This window comes from Epinephelus moara, chromosome 13 (assembly GCF_006386435.1).
Source record: "Epinephelus moara isolate mb chromosome 13, YSFRI_EMoa_1.0, whole genome shotgun sequence".
Lineage (NCBI taxonomy): Eukaryota > Metazoa > Chordata > Actinopteri > Perciformes > Serranidae > Epinephelus > Epinephelus moara.
Genome location: NC_065518.1, coordinates 13,483,150 through 13,501,571, shown reverse-complemented (window position 1 = coordinate 13,501,571; position 18,422 = coordinate 13,483,150). Strand labels below are relative to the sequence as shown.

Below are 18,422 nucleotides of genomic sequence, written 5' to 3'. Positions count from 1 at the left end.
TATGTAGCTAACGTTAGCTAAAGAATCAAATCACGTCCTCCTCGTCACTTCCCACCACTACAGACAACCTTACCAGGAGGAGAGCGGCAGCAGCTCTGGGAACTGACCCACAGTTACGGCTGCAGCAACCCAAATTCAACCTGTGCTGAGGGATCAGACTAACCTGGAAATCCAGATGCCCCGCCCCTAGCAAATTCTAATTTGCTCTGCATGGGGATCTGGCCCTGACGAGGAGAGCCCGGTGAATCGCCATCGGACCAATCAGATCAGTCTATCTGACAGAGGCAGGCTCTAGGCGGGCGTAACATGATGAGCGCTGCGCCGTAGGAGTCAAAAAGTAAACAGCCAAGATGGCAGCTGACGAAGGACCACGTCCATTCAACTTAGCTTTGGAAGAAACACTAAGCCAACTACACTTATCTTTTTCCTTGAGAGGGGAACAGAAAACTGTCCTAGAAGCCTTCGTTTCCAGGAAGGACGTTTTTGCCATTTTGCCGACAGGATACGGCAAAAGCATAATATATCAGTTAGCCCCACTGGTTATCAAACAAATGGGGCTTAGTGCAATGAATATGTCACCTTGTTTTTTGCTCTGATTGGCCATTGTGCTATCCAACTGCGTGCGGCGGCATTTAATATGCCTCAGTTAGTGCCACCCCTTGGGTAGGAAGGGTGTATTGGTGAGGGTCAGACTCAAAATCTTCCTAGATTTGAGTCTGGATTTCAAGGCTCGGATCAGACAGCTCCAACTCCCCGAAAACTTTCTGTTGCTGCCATTACACAGGTTAGACCTGGTGCTATTGCTGGCCACCAGCCTGCTATTACACCCAGTACTAAGGGGTTTGCCGCCCTCCTCCCAGGGAAACAGCAGCAGGGGGTAAGCCAGGGGGACTGCAGGGTGCTCACCAGCTAAACTTTGTCTCATTTGTGTTCTGATAAACAGAGAAAGAGGGGGGCTGAGTGAAAGTGTTGTGCATACCTTTACAACAAAATAAGATTGAATAAATAACACACTTGGTTACTGTCTGAAGCACATGCATACAGGTGGTCAGATTATCGGAAAACTGCATACCCCAGCTTTAATGAAATAGCATTTGTCCTGTACCTCTGAAGAAATATAAGAAATATTGGATGGATTTGGATTTAGAGCTGGATTTCTGGAAACTAAGTTGGAATCATAGTTCTATAAATATACACATACACTGTACACATCTTCCAAATGTTATCGTGTTGCGTGGCTCAACATATTGATCGATCCAACTTCCTGTCTGGATCCAAGTCCAAAATGGAAAAGATAAAAAATATGTTTCACATGTGTACAAATGAAAACTAAACAATCTAAACGATACCCAGGCTTTCATTTACGGGCAGCTAGAAGGAGCACATCCCAGCCAAGACGTAACTGTTAGCTGCCTTAAACCAAATTCCTAAAGCAAAAATGCATGTCTAAGTTTACTGTTGAATGATTTGTGAGATTTGCAAATAAATACTTCTGCCAAGCCGGAGTCTGTTCTGTGTACTGTTTGTCTGTCAGTTAGCAGAATATGTCACAACTTTGTTGACTGATTTTGAATGAAATATGGAGGGTGATTACTTTTTGGTGCCAGTCCTGATCCAGGTGCAGACCAAGGACCTTTTTTCTGCTGGGTAACAATACAATTTTCACTTTCTGAACATTTCTTTAACAACTATTACAAATTTAGAGGGTGTCATTTTCATCTTGTCGAGTATTTCAGTTGTTCATGTTTCACTGTGTCCCCGAAAAAGAAAGTTAAATTCATCACAGAGCTGTTGGTGTCTGGAATTTAAACAAACTGTAGCAAGCTACGAAAGTGGAAATAAACCAAGCTCACTGGCCACAGGCCCGATTCAACAGGCAACATCTGCTTTCTATGTTTTTCCTCCTGATTTACAGATAATTGTTCTCTACAACGGACACTATCTCTGCCTGTCTATGATCCCTGACAGGCACTCACACACACAGAGGTGCACACACACACACACACACGCACCCAACAAACAAATCTTTTGTTTTGTTGATTCCTGAAACATAATGCCTTGCTGTCCTGTGCGGATTAAGAGGGCATGTGTGCGTGTTTCACTAACTGTGTGGCTCCGGAGCAGCGCAGCCTGTAGAAGACGAGGCGTGCTGCAGACTGTACACATGCTAATACCCTCACAGCACAGCTTGCACTAACAGGAAATACCTTTTCTCCCAGATGCCAGTCTTCTCTGTTAGGTTTGGGGATGTGCCCCTGGTTTGATTGCAACATTATTGTCTTTGCTGAGATGAGTATTAAAAATATGCTGAAGCAGAATGATAATGTCATTCACAGTTATCGCGGCCGGCATCTTTTCATGAAGCTGGAATATGAACTTAAAGTGATCCTGAAATTAAAAGATGCTATCTATGGATCATATTTCTGTTGTAATGCAGCTTTGTGGGGGGAAAAAGACGCTTTCATGGAAGCTTCAGAGGAAAGGTGAGATCGCCCAGGGTAAAATACGAGCCCCAACATTTCTGCTAAGCTTGCCCAAGCTACCAGCACTTTGCATTCCCAGCTTACCTGAATGTTAAGACGACCTCTGTGTGCACCAAGGCCGTAGCGTTTTGTAGTTGAAGCGTGAAGCTGGAAATCATCAATCTTCAATGTCTCCAGTCCCATGGGAGGGCACTCTGGGTAACAAGAATGATAAATTGGTCTGTGATGGTGATGGTAATGTTATGTATCATGTGTTGCATTGCTTACAGCACAGTATAGCTCCTGACTTCTTGATTCGACAGTAATGAGCAATTTAGACTTTTTGCACAGCGAGCTCAAATGTGTGAAGCAAACGAGACAGCAGCTGCAGTGTGTTTGTTAATGAGAAGGTCTATTAATAGGAGCTTTATACAGAAAACGTACTGTAGTCAACACACAGCGAACAACCAACAGTTTCATTCCTAATTAGAGCAGACAGTGATTGCTATTATGGCGGCCATTATCCGTGTTGCTGTTTCTTCATCTGCCTCCGAACCAAACAACTCAAAATGGAAACTCTTCACATCTTGAAATATTCTCTTCAAATGAGTCTAATTTGCAGCTAATTTCATCACCTGTTAAAAACAAACAAAGACAAGTTCATGTGCATCAAATGTTCCCCACACTAATTTTCTCTGAAACCCAAACTACAGCAGGTGAGCCTGTGTGACTGAAATGGAGTCTAACAGCGTGACGAAGGCTTTGATGTCTAAACTGTTATGAATTTCAAATTGTTCAATCTTCACAGATGATTAATGACTGTACACTATGAATGCTTCCTTTCTTGTAATTTTGCATCCTATCGCAACCATCTCACTGCACCCTGAATTCCTGATTAAACTGTTGAAGTGGCGAAGGCAGTATCATGAAAGGGAGAAAATGGGAAACTGCAGCAGCTGTGGCTGCAAACCTGTCAAGCATGTTTAGAGGTACTGGTGAAAGAGATATATAATTTGATTAAAGAAAGATACTTCAGTGTCAGAAGGGTTTGAATTAATAAAAGCTCTATTTTTACATTGCTGAATACCTAGGCAGGACAATTCACCCCAAAATCAAAATACATATTTTTCCTCTTACCTGTAGTGCTGTTTATCAGTCTAGATTGTTTTGGTGTGAGTTGCAGAGTGTTGGAGATATCAGCCACAGAGATGTCTGCCTTCTCTTGAATATAATGGAACATTTGAAAATCCCAACAGCAATGTCTCTTTCCGGAAAACATGACCTGGTTACTCAAGATAATCCACAGACTTTGCTGTGAGCAGTTTCATGTAGGAACTATTTTCTTTCTACTGAACAACACCTGCCAACTATCACTGTATAAACTTAACCTACGTTAACATTACATAGGTTAAGTTTAGGAAGAGAAACACGATGATGGCTTATCTTAAAAATAACACTTGGTTTCACACAGGCCTGAACACCTGTCTCCTGGGTGAAAGTCCTGTGTTTTGTGACCGTGCGCTGTCACGAGCATGAGCTTCTAATCGATGAGTAGATGCACACTTCCCTCTGCACAGTAATATGGTTGGCAGGTGTGTATTTTACAATGGTTCATAGTCCCTCAAATTAGCGCTCCATGAATTACATAACATACCTAGCATGAAGTTATGGAGGAAAGGTTTAGGAAAAAAAAATATGGTGGTGAAGTAACTTAAAATGACTCAAAGTTAACTAAATTTCACCTGGTAAAAAGTGCCCATGTCTTCAGGAAAGTCCCTGGAGAAAGTCCTGTGTTTTGTAACATATCTGCCACCCAACCTCTGACCTTACAGTGCCACTTCCTTCTTTACTCATGTCACATGATTGCAGCCTCCCAAAAACTACACACGAATTACTGACTCATAATTACATGGGATATTTACAAATTTAGTCTCTCCTCCATGAGTAGATGCACACTTCCTTCTGCACGGTGATACAGTTGGTGGGTGTAATTCAGTAGAAAGAAAATACTTCCCACATGAAACTGCTCACAACAAGGTCTGTGGATTAGCTCGAGTAACCAGGTCATGATTTCTGGAAAGAGACATTGCTGTTGAGTTTTCAAATGCATTATTTTATGCGCTGAGCACCACCAATGCCATCTAATTCCATTATATTTGAGAGAAGGCAGACATCTCTACAGCTGATATCTCCTCACTCGGCAACTCAGAACAATCTTGACCGACAAGTAGCACCACCAACACTATAATCCCAACGTGTCAAATACCACTGATTTGTCAGAGGACCTACACTTCAAAATATGATGCGCTACGTACCCTTCTGCATCACTTTTGGATGCTCAAGGTCGGCATGTCAATTTACGCTTGTTACATGCACCGTGTGTTACCGGCTCACCCTTTTTCCCCTTCAAGGATGCTGGCCTTGAAAGTAACATGTGAGGGTGTGATGTGTAATTCATTGTGTATGTGGAGGGAAGCAGTTCTCTCAGGGTGTCATGGTGAAGACGCGTGCAGCAAGTAGGGATGATAGCAGTAGAGTTAAGTGTCTGTATAAGCTCAGGGCTACTGTTTGACCTCATGAGAAAGCCATGTTTGTTGTTTTGTGGTGAAGACTGCAATAAAGCCATTGCTGTGAACGGCACCCGAACACCTCACCATCCTTCCTTCCTTCCGCAGAGTGGTCGAAGCTAGCAACCAGCTAATAATGAGCCAAGCTAAAATTAATGTAAATAAACCAGGGTGTTCTCAACTACAGTTCGGAGCCGGTAAGCTGTCACTTAGAGAGGTAACGTGTCTTTTCAAAATACACTTCTCTTTTCACAGTAAACGTGCAGTTTCTGCTCGTTACTTGCATTCAGTCTTTTTCAAAATAAACGTACACCTCGTTTTTTATGGTTATGTCATCTAGGCAAAAAAAGGTTCATGGTTAGGTTTAGAAAAAACATCAAAGTCTGCCTTAAAATAAGAAGGTTTTTTACTATCGTACAGTTAGTACATCTGTAGGTACGTCACGTGAAATACGACACTAGTTTAGCTACCCATAATGGTACATTACGTTGTTATTAAAATAACTCGATTGACTTTTGGTTTCACACATGAAATAAACAGCGGACTCCAGGGTGAAAGTCCAGAGTTTGTTTGCAGACTTTCTTGCTTTTTTTACTACGGTAGTTGCCGGTCACAAACTGCTGCTGCCCGGTTGCTGCGAAGGGTGTCTCTGTGCACTGTCGGAGTCTGACGTCAAGATCCACTGACTAAGCGGTGGTAATTTGACGAGTTGGGATTGAGAACGACCTGGCACTTCAGGTAAAAAGAAAAATATGTATTTTGGATTTGGGGGTGAACTGTCCCTTTAATGCATGCCCACTGCATGCTTAAACACTGGTATGCGCTGTAGACTGAGAGTCTGTTTGGTGCCAGTCCTATTAGCAGACACTGGATAAGCTGACAAACGGGTCAAAATCATAAAAAGTTGTTGGATCCTTCAAGACCTTTTGCACGACATAGTTCCCTTAGAGCACTCCAGCAATTTTAAATTGCTCTTCCATAAAGTTAGGACACAGATAGATTAAAAAAAGAAATCAAAGCAGCAGAGGCTGAGGTATCCTGAATTTTAGTTCGTGCTGTGGATCCAACATTTCCCATAAGTGACCTAATAATGTCTTTTTGTTTGACCTGTGCTGTTTGTCATTCTGTGTTTTCAGGTCTCCAAGCTGAGATAACCCTGATGACATCACCCTGATGACGGTTATTTAGGTCAGACCTGACTCTCAGACATGTTTCCACTTCACAATCACATGGTCATTACTGTGGAAGATTAGACTACTGATAATGTGCAGGTATCCTCTAAGCCCAAACCAAAGAATGTGAGTAATCTACAATGCAACGACTCCCAAAGTTCATATCTTTACTGGCAGTCCAGATCATGGCAATTAGCAGTCATCCATATGACTAATCATCTTGTAATTAAGTCCTTGAGTATGGCAATTATCCAGTAACGCCCACTGATGCCACAGCAACGGTTTGGCAGGCGTGCAGCCATCTTCGAGGCACTCCGCCTTCATTGTAGAAAAACACAGTCTTTCAAAGAGAAGGCTGCACATCACTTAAGAATGTTTTCATTCGCTGCTGGAGGGAGTTTGCAGTTCATTTGAACAAATGCCTGTCTTTAAGTGATTGCAGAGACCAAGCTGGTGTTCACTAAATGGAGCTCTTTGTGTGAGATTGGCTCATCTTTTACACTACAATGGATATCAACCAGTGAGTGCCAAACGGCTAAATCAAGGTCGGTGTGTGAAATCCCCGCTGCCCAACAGCTCTTTGGGTCAGATCATGCCGTTTGCAGACTTCCCCGGATCATGGTGATAGAATTTCAGAGCAAGAATTTCCGACTGGGCACCGGTCTGTTTGTACATGCAGCATATGCTGCGCATGTTGCTGTCATAGAGCCAGGACTGCCTTCGCACATGCACATTCACCAGTGTAACAGGCACAGAGAAGACGAAGACGTTTTCTCTGAGAATACTGTCGATTTTTTACTTTTGCTTTTACAGGATGTATGCATGTGAAGTCCTGCAGTATATTTGAGCCATAAAGGAAGCTGCCTTTGCATTGTGTAACTGTTCCAGCAGCCTGATATGAGCCTGACACACTGAGGACCGTCAATCACATGAACCAGGATTTGTAAAGACGCCAGAGACAGAGAAGATCGGCATCCAAAATCCACACATGCATGAGACAATTTATGTTTAGTGCATAAAGCAAATTCATTCCTGCTGTAAAGCTGAGGAGTAAAACTTGATTAACTAGCCACTGGTAACTAAGGCCGGTTAGTGTAGTATTCACAGTAACTCTATACAGCAATAAAGCACATGTGCTGATACTTGTGACCCTGTATTCCTATATTTAAAACCCTCTTGGAATCCGTCCACAGGCTTCCTGAATGGAGGGAACATGAGGGACAACCAAGCCCTCAAAGCAGCCCAAAGGATGGAGGTTAGCAGGGCAAAAATAAATGGGTTCCTGCCATGTTGCAAAGCCCTAAATCATTATCACCATCTGAATGCAATCCTTCACAGAGGACCCACACAGGGACAAAGCATCTGGCCATAACAGTAATGTGTAATAGAAAAGACAAAACAGACAAATGTTGCTATCGAGGCCACTTGGGATGTTACTGCTGAGGCAGGAAGTTTAGTGGGATTTGTACATTACGAGATCTTTATTCACATCTGGTGGTGCAGTATTGAAATACTTTAAATGTTTTAATTCTCATGTTTATGTACTGAAAGCTTCAAACTGCTTTAGTCAAGCACCGTACCAAGTGGTGTCTGTACACTTGATGCAAGACTAACCTTTGCTGCACAGTGGCTCCTGTGAACAAAAATGGCAGCATATTAAATTGGCATGTTGTCCAAAAATGGAAAAGTCTGAACAACTTTTTTGGCATCAGCGCCCAGCAACCAACAACTTCCATTTGAATGAATCAGTCGCCATCTTGGAACAGTTTTCAGTAAGAATGGGACAGCAAGTCGGAAATGACAATCATGTTTTTTGTTGTAGTTTTGTGACAAAACCACTGAGTGACTAGGAGCAAATAAACTTAACTATCATGTCAGTTACATGTTATCTAGCTAGAGCAGTGGTTCCCAACTGGCCCACCCACGGGGTCCAAATTGCTCCTTAGTAAATCGTTCAACGTCCCACAGTTTAATATATTCTGTCATACTTTCGTATGACTCGTCAAGCTAGTTTGCTGTCTCTGTCAAGTAGCTGTCTGTTAGTCACTCACTCTACGAAGGAAACAGCACCTGAAAATAAAAGCTTGTGCTGGACATTCATTGTACTTCAAAATAAAATGTGTTTAACAAACTTGACTCATTCGCAAGTCATTTGCAGTCCATTCAGAATGGGCCCTCGACCCACCAGTTGGGAGCCATTGACCTAGAGTTTAAAAACGTTAGCTAACAATAGCCAACATAAGCTACTAGTCATACCAGACTAAGTAAGGCTGTAACAACCCAGGTCGTCCAACACTAACACATTCTCACTTTGACCTCGTCCCAAATTGATATTTGGTCATGGACTTTCTACGTCGAAATATTGCGTGCAAGGTACCCTGGATGTGTTTGTTGTTGACGTTCTGGGACACCGTGTCAACTTCAGCCTGTTACATGCAATGTCTGTTGTCAAAATACACTTCCGTGTTCACAGGAAATGTACAGTTTGCAGACAGTCTCTTTCAAAATAAATCTACAACATTGGTACAACACTGGGAATTAGCTTCTTTTTTTTCTTCAACAACAAACGTATGCTGTTACGTTGAGGCAACAAAATCATGTGGTCGGGTTTAGGCAACAAAACCACATGTTAAGGTTTCGAAAAAAAATAAATAACAGGGTTTGGCTTTACATACAAACAGGAAGCAAACACCAGCCTCCTGAGTGAAAGTCGGTGGTTGTTGGACCTGTCCACCACACCTTCCATCCACCCTACTGGTACTTTTCGACCCTGTAACGTACGTTGTTGTCTGGGTTAGGGTTTCCCTCTAGTGACGCTGGGCACCGTTAAACAATAACAGCAACCGGCCACGTATCATGCCAATGTGAAAAGACAGCTTTTTTCATCTGTGTCTGATACCGGAAGTCACTGCCCAAGCGCCGCTATTCGACAACTTTGGAATGAGACCAGGTTGCAAATACAGACATTTGTCACATCTCTTGGTGTTTCATAGCTACGCACAGGGTGTCCGTTAGCGTTTCTATTGTGAAACAGTCACAGTTAGGTTTAGGCATCAAAATACTTAGGTTAACAAATGACCATGCCTTGGGGTAAAATAAGCATGTTTGTCATGTAACACTAACAAAACCTGACGTAAATACATGTCATGAGTGATGTCAGTGCGCGATAACCGTACGTAACTAATATAACCTCATGTTAACACTGACCTATGGTTTCACACATGACACAAACTCTGGTCTCTTTGATGAAAGTCTGGTTTTGTTTGACCTATACGCCTCCTTCCAGCCCTACACAGTCTCTCTTGCTTCCTTTCATTGAAAAGTGAAGGATTTTTCTTTTACATCAAGACTATTTAACATCATCGCACACTGACCTATGAAACAATCTTTACTTTTCAACAGCCCAAACTTTGCCTCCACAGCTTGACTGTGCACATGTGACAAACTGCAAAATCAGAGTGGAAACATCCTGTTTCAGCACATTTCTGTTACATCCAATGGGAATAATGAACAAGCACATCCGCTGAATCAAACTTTGAAAATCTGCCCTGGTCTTAGACACCCCTTTAATGAATTCCCTATTGTTACAGTATGTGTGGATGTGGCTGAGGTTCTGCTACACCTCCAATAACGGCCGATTAATTACAAATTAGGAGGCTAAACCATTTCTAACGCTGAGGGATGAGGCTGCTTATAGGAAGTGTATAATTTTTACATTTCACATAAATCAGCTGCTACCAGGAGACGCTGAGACAATTTGGAAAACACATCGGTGTTGAGTCACAGGTTCAGCCGTGAAAACATGATTTTGGGAGCCTGAGCCTTCCAGATCTCGACTGCGTGGGCTTCTTTGTGCCAGGCGTGTCGGCACGGAGTTCCCATTTTCCAACATGTGAGAATATCCAACTTTCTGCTCCCATTCCCCGGTGCCAAATTAAAAATGGCAGCCTTTCTGTCTGCCTCGGTAGGTTCCTTACAATAGCTGCAACATAAACACATAAATTCACAGTTGGCCACCACAGCCACTCTTAACCTCCCAGAATTATTAAATACAGTTTCCCGTTATGCTAGAGATGCCTGACACTGTGTAAATAAGTCTAATAAGGGCAATACCACCACGTTCAGAGCTGTGGAAAGTTTGAGGTCAAAGCACATGTGCTTCGCCCCTAAATCACGCTCTCAGTCAAGTGAGTTTAATCTGTCATCTGACATGACAGGAAGTCTTCTGGGGCATCCTGGCTGCAGTTAAATAAATATACCATGATGCACTGAAACCAAACACAATGCTTCATAGGCAAAGAAGACATCAGTGCCTCTGTGGCTTGACTCCACTTCTGAGAGCATCATTTTATAGTGCCAAACTTTTCCTCCCGGGGAAAATGCTCTCTGTAAAACTCTCCACCTTTCCAAAATATTTGTCATCTGTGAGAGAGTTTGTCTCTTTTTTCTCATCCTAACGGCTCCCGTGAAAGCAGAGAAATGATCCATGCGTGTCAGAGGGAAGATGAATTTTTATGAGATCATGAATTTCCCATAATAAGCCAGAGTGTCACCAATTGTTCACTCACCCTCTTTTAGCGAGCTGTATTGTCCTTCTCCTTCTGAGATGCTGTTTGGGGTTTTCAAGCCATTCTTCTTGTTCTTGTCTGCCTTTTTGTTGGCTGTTTTCACTGTGGAAGGAAATGACATTAATGCAGGGACAAAAATAAAACAGTTTTCATTTTTTAAAAGGAGGGTGACAGGTCGAATCACCTTTAGGAACGGTATGTAAGATTTAGGGGGATTTAATGGCATTGCAGATTGCAACAGGCTGCAACTTCTCCTGGTTACAATTCCTTCACAGTTCATTGTGCGGGGCGTTTGTAGTGGGTGCCGAATTATCAGCAGAGGTTTCTTCCTCTCCGAAACAAATGGACCAGGAGATTGAAACTGGTAAAAAACACAGAATAAAGCTGAATAAAGCCGTTTCACGTTACAAATCAGTGTTTTTCCTACTCTGTTTGGCACACCCCAGATGGGCAGCTACCCCAGCACCTGCTAAAGTGTGCTCACATTTTTTCTCTGATAGCTAAAGATCCAGACGTTCAGGAAGTTTTTATGGGGAGCCGAGTTATCCACAGAGGTCTCTTCTTCTGAAAACAAACATAGATGGTGATCTAAACTGGTAAAAACACCGGATAAAGCAGTTTAATGTTTGATGTTTGATGCTCTCCTGGCGCGAAAACGCAAATGGCCTTATCTAGGGTCAGTGTTTGGGTTGTCCATTTTGAGCTGCCATAGAAACATGGTGCAACATGGCAATCTCCTTAAACGAGCAGTAGATATAAGTGGTTCATTCTAAGGTAACGAAAACACAACATTTCTTATTTTCAGGTGATTACACACGAAAGGAAACACACTTCTTTTAGTATATTCCATTTCTGCCAATATATCCCCCTACATCCTGCACACTGGACCGTTAAAACTGTTGATTCATTGTTGTTAATGGTGAGGGAGTGTTGACACACACACACACACACACACACAAAGTTTTTGGTTGGATTCAGTCCTACACATATGGATAGATTCAGGATATGGGTCTGAACCAAGAGACAATCTCTGGGCACAGAATTTGAAAATGTTTAACTCCTTTGCTCCTCGCTTTCAATTACAGTATGTCTCCCACTTACAGTGACTGAGCCAATGCTCATTCAGATCTTTGATACAGCGATACCAGGAGCCTCAAGGTTTGAATCAGTCATGAAAGCAGACTGTACAAGAGGCATGGCGGTAGAACTAGAACAGTGACAGTAAATTATGGCATGGAAAGTTACATTTTGTTTTGTAAAAGGAGACATTAGCACTGAAAAATAGTTCTACTGGAAAGTAAAATGCAGACATTAAAAAAAATAATTTATTTATATATATTTTTTTTTTTTTTGCATTTTTCAATGACAATCTTAAGATTTTTTTCATCATATCACACTTGAAAGAAAGATGTTCTCTTCTTAAGCTGGATTTATACTTGTACGTCAGCTCTATGAAGAGCCTACACTGTAGCCTACACACATGGCCTACGCCATTGTGAGCATTTACACTTGTGCAGTGGTGTCTGTGTCACTCTGCAGTTACACCTCCAAAACACTAGTTGGCGGTGGAGGTTTCTGTGAAGTGCTGTAAAGTTTAGTTGATTGAAAACACACCCAAAACCATATTTAACATGGCTTAATAGCAACAAAAATCATATGAATTTAAAGCTAAGTTAAAGTCAAAATGACGCCCTACCTACGACATAGGCTCTGTGTTGAAGTAGAGCCTATGTCGTAGCCTGACGTGCACCTTCCCAGAAATGTAACATGTCACGGCGACGCAGACCTCCTGTCTATTTCTGTAAGCTGACACCATTTCCCTCAGTGGAAACAAAGCTTTTATTTACTTTAATTTCACAGATAAGAAACAATAAATTGTGAAGACAATAAAGCCTCCACAAAAATAGCATTTTAAGTCTTGTGTGTGATTTATCCTGGCTTCATACGAGCAGAGGAAAACTCCGCTTGTCGCTAGGCTAATTTATACAATGTAAAATGCCATAGGCTTGTGCTAATAACGTTAGCATGTTATATTTGTTTGGAAAATGTGTTTAGTATAAGACAGTTGTTTTGTCAGTGAACCTTGTGAGTTGTAATGGAGACAAATTATGTAACGTTACCTTTGTTAAATGTTTCTGTTGTCCCTGGCGCCCCTAGGCTAATTTATACAATGTAAAATACCATAGGCTTGTGCTAATAACGTTAGCATGTTGTATTTGTGGGGAAAATGTGTCCAGATAAAGACAAGTGTTTGTCTGTGAATGCTGCGAGTTATAGTGAAGCTGATTTGTGTACTTGTGTTTGAAATTGTCTCTATTAAGCCATGTTTAATGTGTGTTTAATGTGTGTTTTGAATCAACTAAACTTTACAGCACTTCACATAAACTCCACTGCCGACTAGTGTTTTGGAGGTGTAACTGCAGAGTGACACAGACACACCACTGCGCACAAGTATTAATGCCTACTACTAATACTTACTAATAAGTGACAGAAAGTTTAAACTGCAAAAGACTGGAAAAAATACGCTGAAAAAGAAGTGACATGAAGAAAAAGATAAGAAGAAGAATGCCACTGAAAAACACATTAGAATGCAAAAGATATAAAAATAAAAGAATTTTAATGTCTCTGTATTATTTGACAGTGGAATTTCTTTCAGTGCCAATGTTCCTTTTTTTAATGCCAGACCTTACTGTCACTGTTCTAGCTCCACAGCACCGGGGCAGGGAGTCATGGAAGTGAGGCGTGTGCTTTGTATTTGACAGAGTGTCATGTCAGGATAGGCCCCATGTGATAACAATCCTTCTCACATCTGAAAGTCTTTTCCTCGTCTCATTCTGGGGACAGGTTAAATCCTCCACAATGCTTCCAGCTGTGTATGTGGTTTCAGTGTAACGGATAAAGAGTAGAAGGCTCTGAGATATGATCATCTGGATGCTGGTGAGGTACAGGCAATAATCAGAGAACAAACAAAGTAAATGTCCTGTGTTTAGAATTATACTCAAGTACAAAAGCCTTCAAATAAAAAAAGTTTCATAGTTTGTGAAAAGAATACAATATTTGAGATACAAGATTGTCACCCTTAATTCTGTCTTTTAACCATGATAAAACAGGAAAATTTGAGGTTATGGAGTGAAATAATTAAAATCCCCAATATAAAAATGTGAGGTTTGACATACTTTTTGTACCTTGGACCATTAAATCCACTATTTTATACTTTCAGATCAGTTGAAGGTCTCCATGCTTTTCTACAGACTGGGAAAGTTCTCCAACCTTTTTCTTCATCTAACATCCATCCATCCATCCATCCATTTTCGTAACTGCTTATCCTCTTGAGGGTCGAGGGGGGGGGGGCTGGAGCCTATCCCAGTTGACACTGGGCGAAACGTGTGGTACAACCTGGACAGGTCACCAGACTATCACAGGGCTGACACATAGAGACAGACAACCATTCACACTCACATTCACACCTACGGACAATTTAGAGTCACCAATTAACCTGCATGTCTTTGGACTGTGGGAGGAAGCTGGAGTACCAGGAGAAAACCCACGCTGACATCGTCCACAGACATGTCTGCCTTCTCTCTATTGTAATGGAACTAGATGGTACTCAACTTGTGGTGCTAAAAACGCCAAAAAAAATATTTGAAAAACTCAACAGCAATGTCTCTTTCCAGAAATCATGACCCGGTTACTCAAGATAATCCAGAGACCTTGTTGTGAGCAGTTTCAGTTAGGAACTATTGTCTCAGTCTTACTCCTTCTTGCTTCTCATTAGTTAGTTAAGAGACATGTGACCCATAACAAGGAAGTGTAGCCAGGACATTTGGTTGTTGTAAAGCTGCTGAAGTGTGGAGAAAGGTAGGCTGAATCCAAATGTTCCCCCTCTGGACCTGCAGACTGAGCTCTTGCGGACTTCAGTTGTATGTACTGTGTAGCATTTACTGTTGTCATGTAAAGTCTGCGAGGGCAGAGACTGATGGACAGCCCTCGAGACTGTTTTACTTGTTGCTGTGGAAACCCTAAACTATTGCTGCTGTTCATATATCCACCTTAGTCCTAGCTGCCATGATACCTTGCATGAATTATGGGTGCAACTTCTGGCACTGAACCAATACGGGCGATTTCCAATGGTAACAGTTTGTTTACAGAACTCTATTCTTCTTTCCAAGAGCAACTGGGAAATATACCTGTTATAGCTCAAATTGGATTATGTGATCATACCAAAGCCATCTCTGACAGCCATCTCAAAGCATTGGGTTTTTTTTCCTTTGCAAAAACAAAAATTTAGCTTGGACTGGTTGTTAGTCGTTACAGACACGGACAGTGCAACAGGTACCAGAGCTACACAAAGACATTTTAGAAAATGCTAAGTTAATATTAGTTAAATATTTGTTAAAAAATAAATCAGCATTTGCTAAACTGAAGGCAAATTACTTTGGAAAAGAACCAGCGCTGACGAGTAGAGTAGCCACTGGGACTAACCACAGACAGTCTATGGGACTAACTAGCTTACTGGTACTTCCGCTATCTCACTGGAAGAAAATGTTTGTATAGACTGTTTCACTGATGCTCTGTTGTTAGGGCAACAGCTTTGGTCCTGTCATTACTGCATTAACAAACATTCTAGCAGGAAGTACCAAGGGACCCATTAGAATGTTTATGTTGTCAAGTTTGAAATGGTCTATATAAGGACAGGACTATAACTCAATAAATTGGGCATTACTGACATTAGAAACCTTCTTTTGTCGTTTTTCAGCCAATTGTTTAGCCTATTTCACTGCACAGCCTGACAGGCTGCAATAATAAAATGTATTTTCAGTCCCTCTACAGCCTATACTTCTACATATCTGTGTATCATGATGTGGTTGAATATTATTTCTGGCCCACACAATTCAAGTAGTGAATAGGCCTAACTATCAATAACTATTTTACACAATCATAGTTTTTTTCGACAGTTGAAAAACCCATAATGTCACGTCAGTTTTGCAATGAATCATGGCTTATTAAATCAGTGAAGTCTGCTGAAGTCTGCACCCCAAGCAGACTTTCTGGAAGTCTGCTGAAAGTCCGCTTGAGGCCTCTTGTGGACTGGATGAATTGTAGCTTTGGGCAGCCCTCAGCACTCCCTGACTTCCTGGGAATGCACCTGCAAAGTCGGCGAGTCTGCAAGTGCGGTAAAGTCCGGACATTTGGATTCAGCCATAAAGTGCTGCTTAGGAGAATATCTGTCTCCTTGCTGTGTACTCCCAACAAGAATGACCCAACCACCTCACATCGAACCCTAATGCTGCACCTTTGTTGTGTACATCTCGCACTGTCATGAGCTTCTCATCCATGAGTCGATGCACGTTTCCTTCTGTGCGGGAGGAAGAAAATAGTTCCCACATGAAACTGAGGATTATCTTGAGTAACCAGGTCATGATTTGGGGGTGAGCTGTTCCTTTAAGTACAGTTTTTCATTTGATTCTGTGACTTGTGACTTCCACTAAAGCTGTCAGTGATTTTAAACAGTCCTTGCAGTATTCATGGGCCTCTTACAGCAGTAATGCATCTTGTTGCTATGATGCAGTGTGAAAAACAGCTCCCATCAAAGAGAAGCAGTGACTTCTCAATATTTCTCTGTTATCATATTCCTCCTCTAGTACCACCTGCAGCAGGTATCCCTGCTGAGACACGTGAAGCCAGATGCCTGAGACATGAGGTCACTGTCGACACAGCTGCTCTAAATTATCTGCCACCAACCAACCGAAAACCCCTCACGCCTGTTACTGTCTACCAATCGCCTGGCAGGATCTCAAACATACCTACAAACCTGCTACTGCATGTGCTGCGTGTCCCATACAGAGAGCTGTGAGCCGTGTGTTTCTATGTGGATTATAGCAGGACGGCATTGCTTTGGGAAAAAACGTGGATTTCACATGTGTTCTGGCTCCGACGTGTAACGAAGTCCTGACCTCTGCCGTGGGTGAGGCTGTTAATCCTGCTGCTGTGCAGAAGCCGCACAGAGACTCTGATCTATGTGTACGGGGAGGGGAGAGCGGGGAGGAAGACTACCTGAGGAGGTCGTTGTTATTGTTTTTTCGCCGCACATCCATCACCATGTGAATTGAGATCAGCTGCTCGTCTGAAGTCAGCTGAAGTCATGTCCAAAAACTAACTTTTAACTTTCAACACTGATTTTTCAGCTTTATGTTGTCCTGAAAATTCCTTTTTTTAAAGCATCAGCTGATTAATAAAAACACAGAAAGGTTTTTTGGGGGTTAACATTTGTGTTTTACTGTTAAAGTCCAAAACACATCCTTACTACTTTTATTTTTACTCTTATTTTGATGAAAATTAATGCCAGAAAAAGCTCAAATGACCAGCCATACACTGTCATCTAGTGGCAACACTGGCTCAGAAAGTTGCTTCAAAACTTTCAGCAGAACTTTGATCTTCTATAATGATTTAAAGACATCATTAATGCTGATTGGTTGCCTGTGGCACTGTAAAGATGATGTTGTGAAGGACTTCCAGAGCAACAAAGCAGTTTTTACTTTTACTACTGAGACTGTGAGAAAGTTCTCAAGTTGTCTGTCTAAAGAGATGTCAGTGCTTTTACCTGATTTTGCATCAGCAGTGGTTTTATCCGTCTGCCTGCTGCTGTCTGCTTTTCCCTTGGGCACTTTCTTGCCAGGGTTTTGGCTGGGGTGCCCACGCCTGTCAGGTATCGAGGCCACAGGCTTCTCCAGCACTTGGACCTGGTTGTACTGCTCTCTTGTCAGCAGCTCCTGCATGTAGTAATCCTCATCCTCACCGGCAGAGCCGCGGCTGAGTTCCGCGAGCCCCACAAGGAGTCCCAGCAGAGCCAGGGGGGTTAGGAGGCTGAGGCGCTGTCTTGTCATGACCCGGGGGATTATCTCCAGCTGTGAGTCCCAATGCCGTCTCCAGAGGAGCCTGCTGCTGCTGCCGGGCTGCGTCCCATCAACTGCTCCCCTTTCCTCTCCCTTCCCACTCCAACACGGAGAGTTCACAAAGTTCTCAGAGCGCTCCAAGTCACTGACGAAAGCAGCGGAGCCAGAGGGTCCATGGACGCCTTAGTCTGGGAAAAATGCAGTGAGGGAGGGAGAAACACAGAGAGCAGGAGATGAGGGAGAGGAGAGGGAAGAGGCAGGGAGACAGACAGTACACTTCTCTCCTTTAGATGCTGGCAGGTGACTCGAAAAGAAACATTTTTTCAGTCTCTGTTATAGATTCAAAGCAGTCCAGCCTGCTGACACATTGCAGAGTCATTTTATTGGTGTGGGTAGAAGTAAAACAAAGATAGAAAGCTCTCTGGGACACATACATTGACACATTCAGGATCTGCTTTCATCTCCATCTCCTCCCACCCTGTCTGGGGCAGGCTTTAACCAGAGGAAAGTTTCTTCTTTCCTGCGGGGGAATGAACTTAAACATCTCTTTCTTAACCAGTTTGTAATTCTGTGTGTCCGAGGGAGAAGCAGAGGCGAGTTCCCCTCAACCACATGGGGTGTGTTTAAAGTCCAAACTGGCACAAAATGTGCATTCCCAAACAAACAGTAGCAGCCCTGACCAGTAAATCACACTGGATGTGCAGCTGTTAGTTTAGTACAAAGAGCACTCATTGAAAGTCTTCTAACACCACATGATATC

The 18,422-nt window shown here is 42.4% G+C and overlaps 1 protein-coding gene across 1 annotated transcript in view; it reads right to left on the bottom strand.

Annotated features, from left to right (window-relative positions):
- Positions 1-17,843, bottom strand: part of cpxm2 (carboxypeptidase X (M14 family), member 2) — a 56,219-nt gene extending 38,376 nt beyond the window's left edge. The window contains exons 1-3 of the mRNA XM_050060069.1: positions 17,371-17,843; positions 10,770-10,871; positions 2,568-2,677 (exon numbers count right to left, since the gene is read on the bottom strand). Coding sequence (XP_049916026.1) covers positions 2,568-2,677; positions 10,770-10,871; positions 17,371-17,653 — 495 coding nt within the window. The 5' untranslated portion in view covers positions 17,654-17,843. The remainder of the gene's footprint in view (positions 1-2,567; positions 2,678-10,769; positions 10,872-17,370) is intronic.
- Positions 17,844-18,422: the final 579 nt, after the last annotated feature.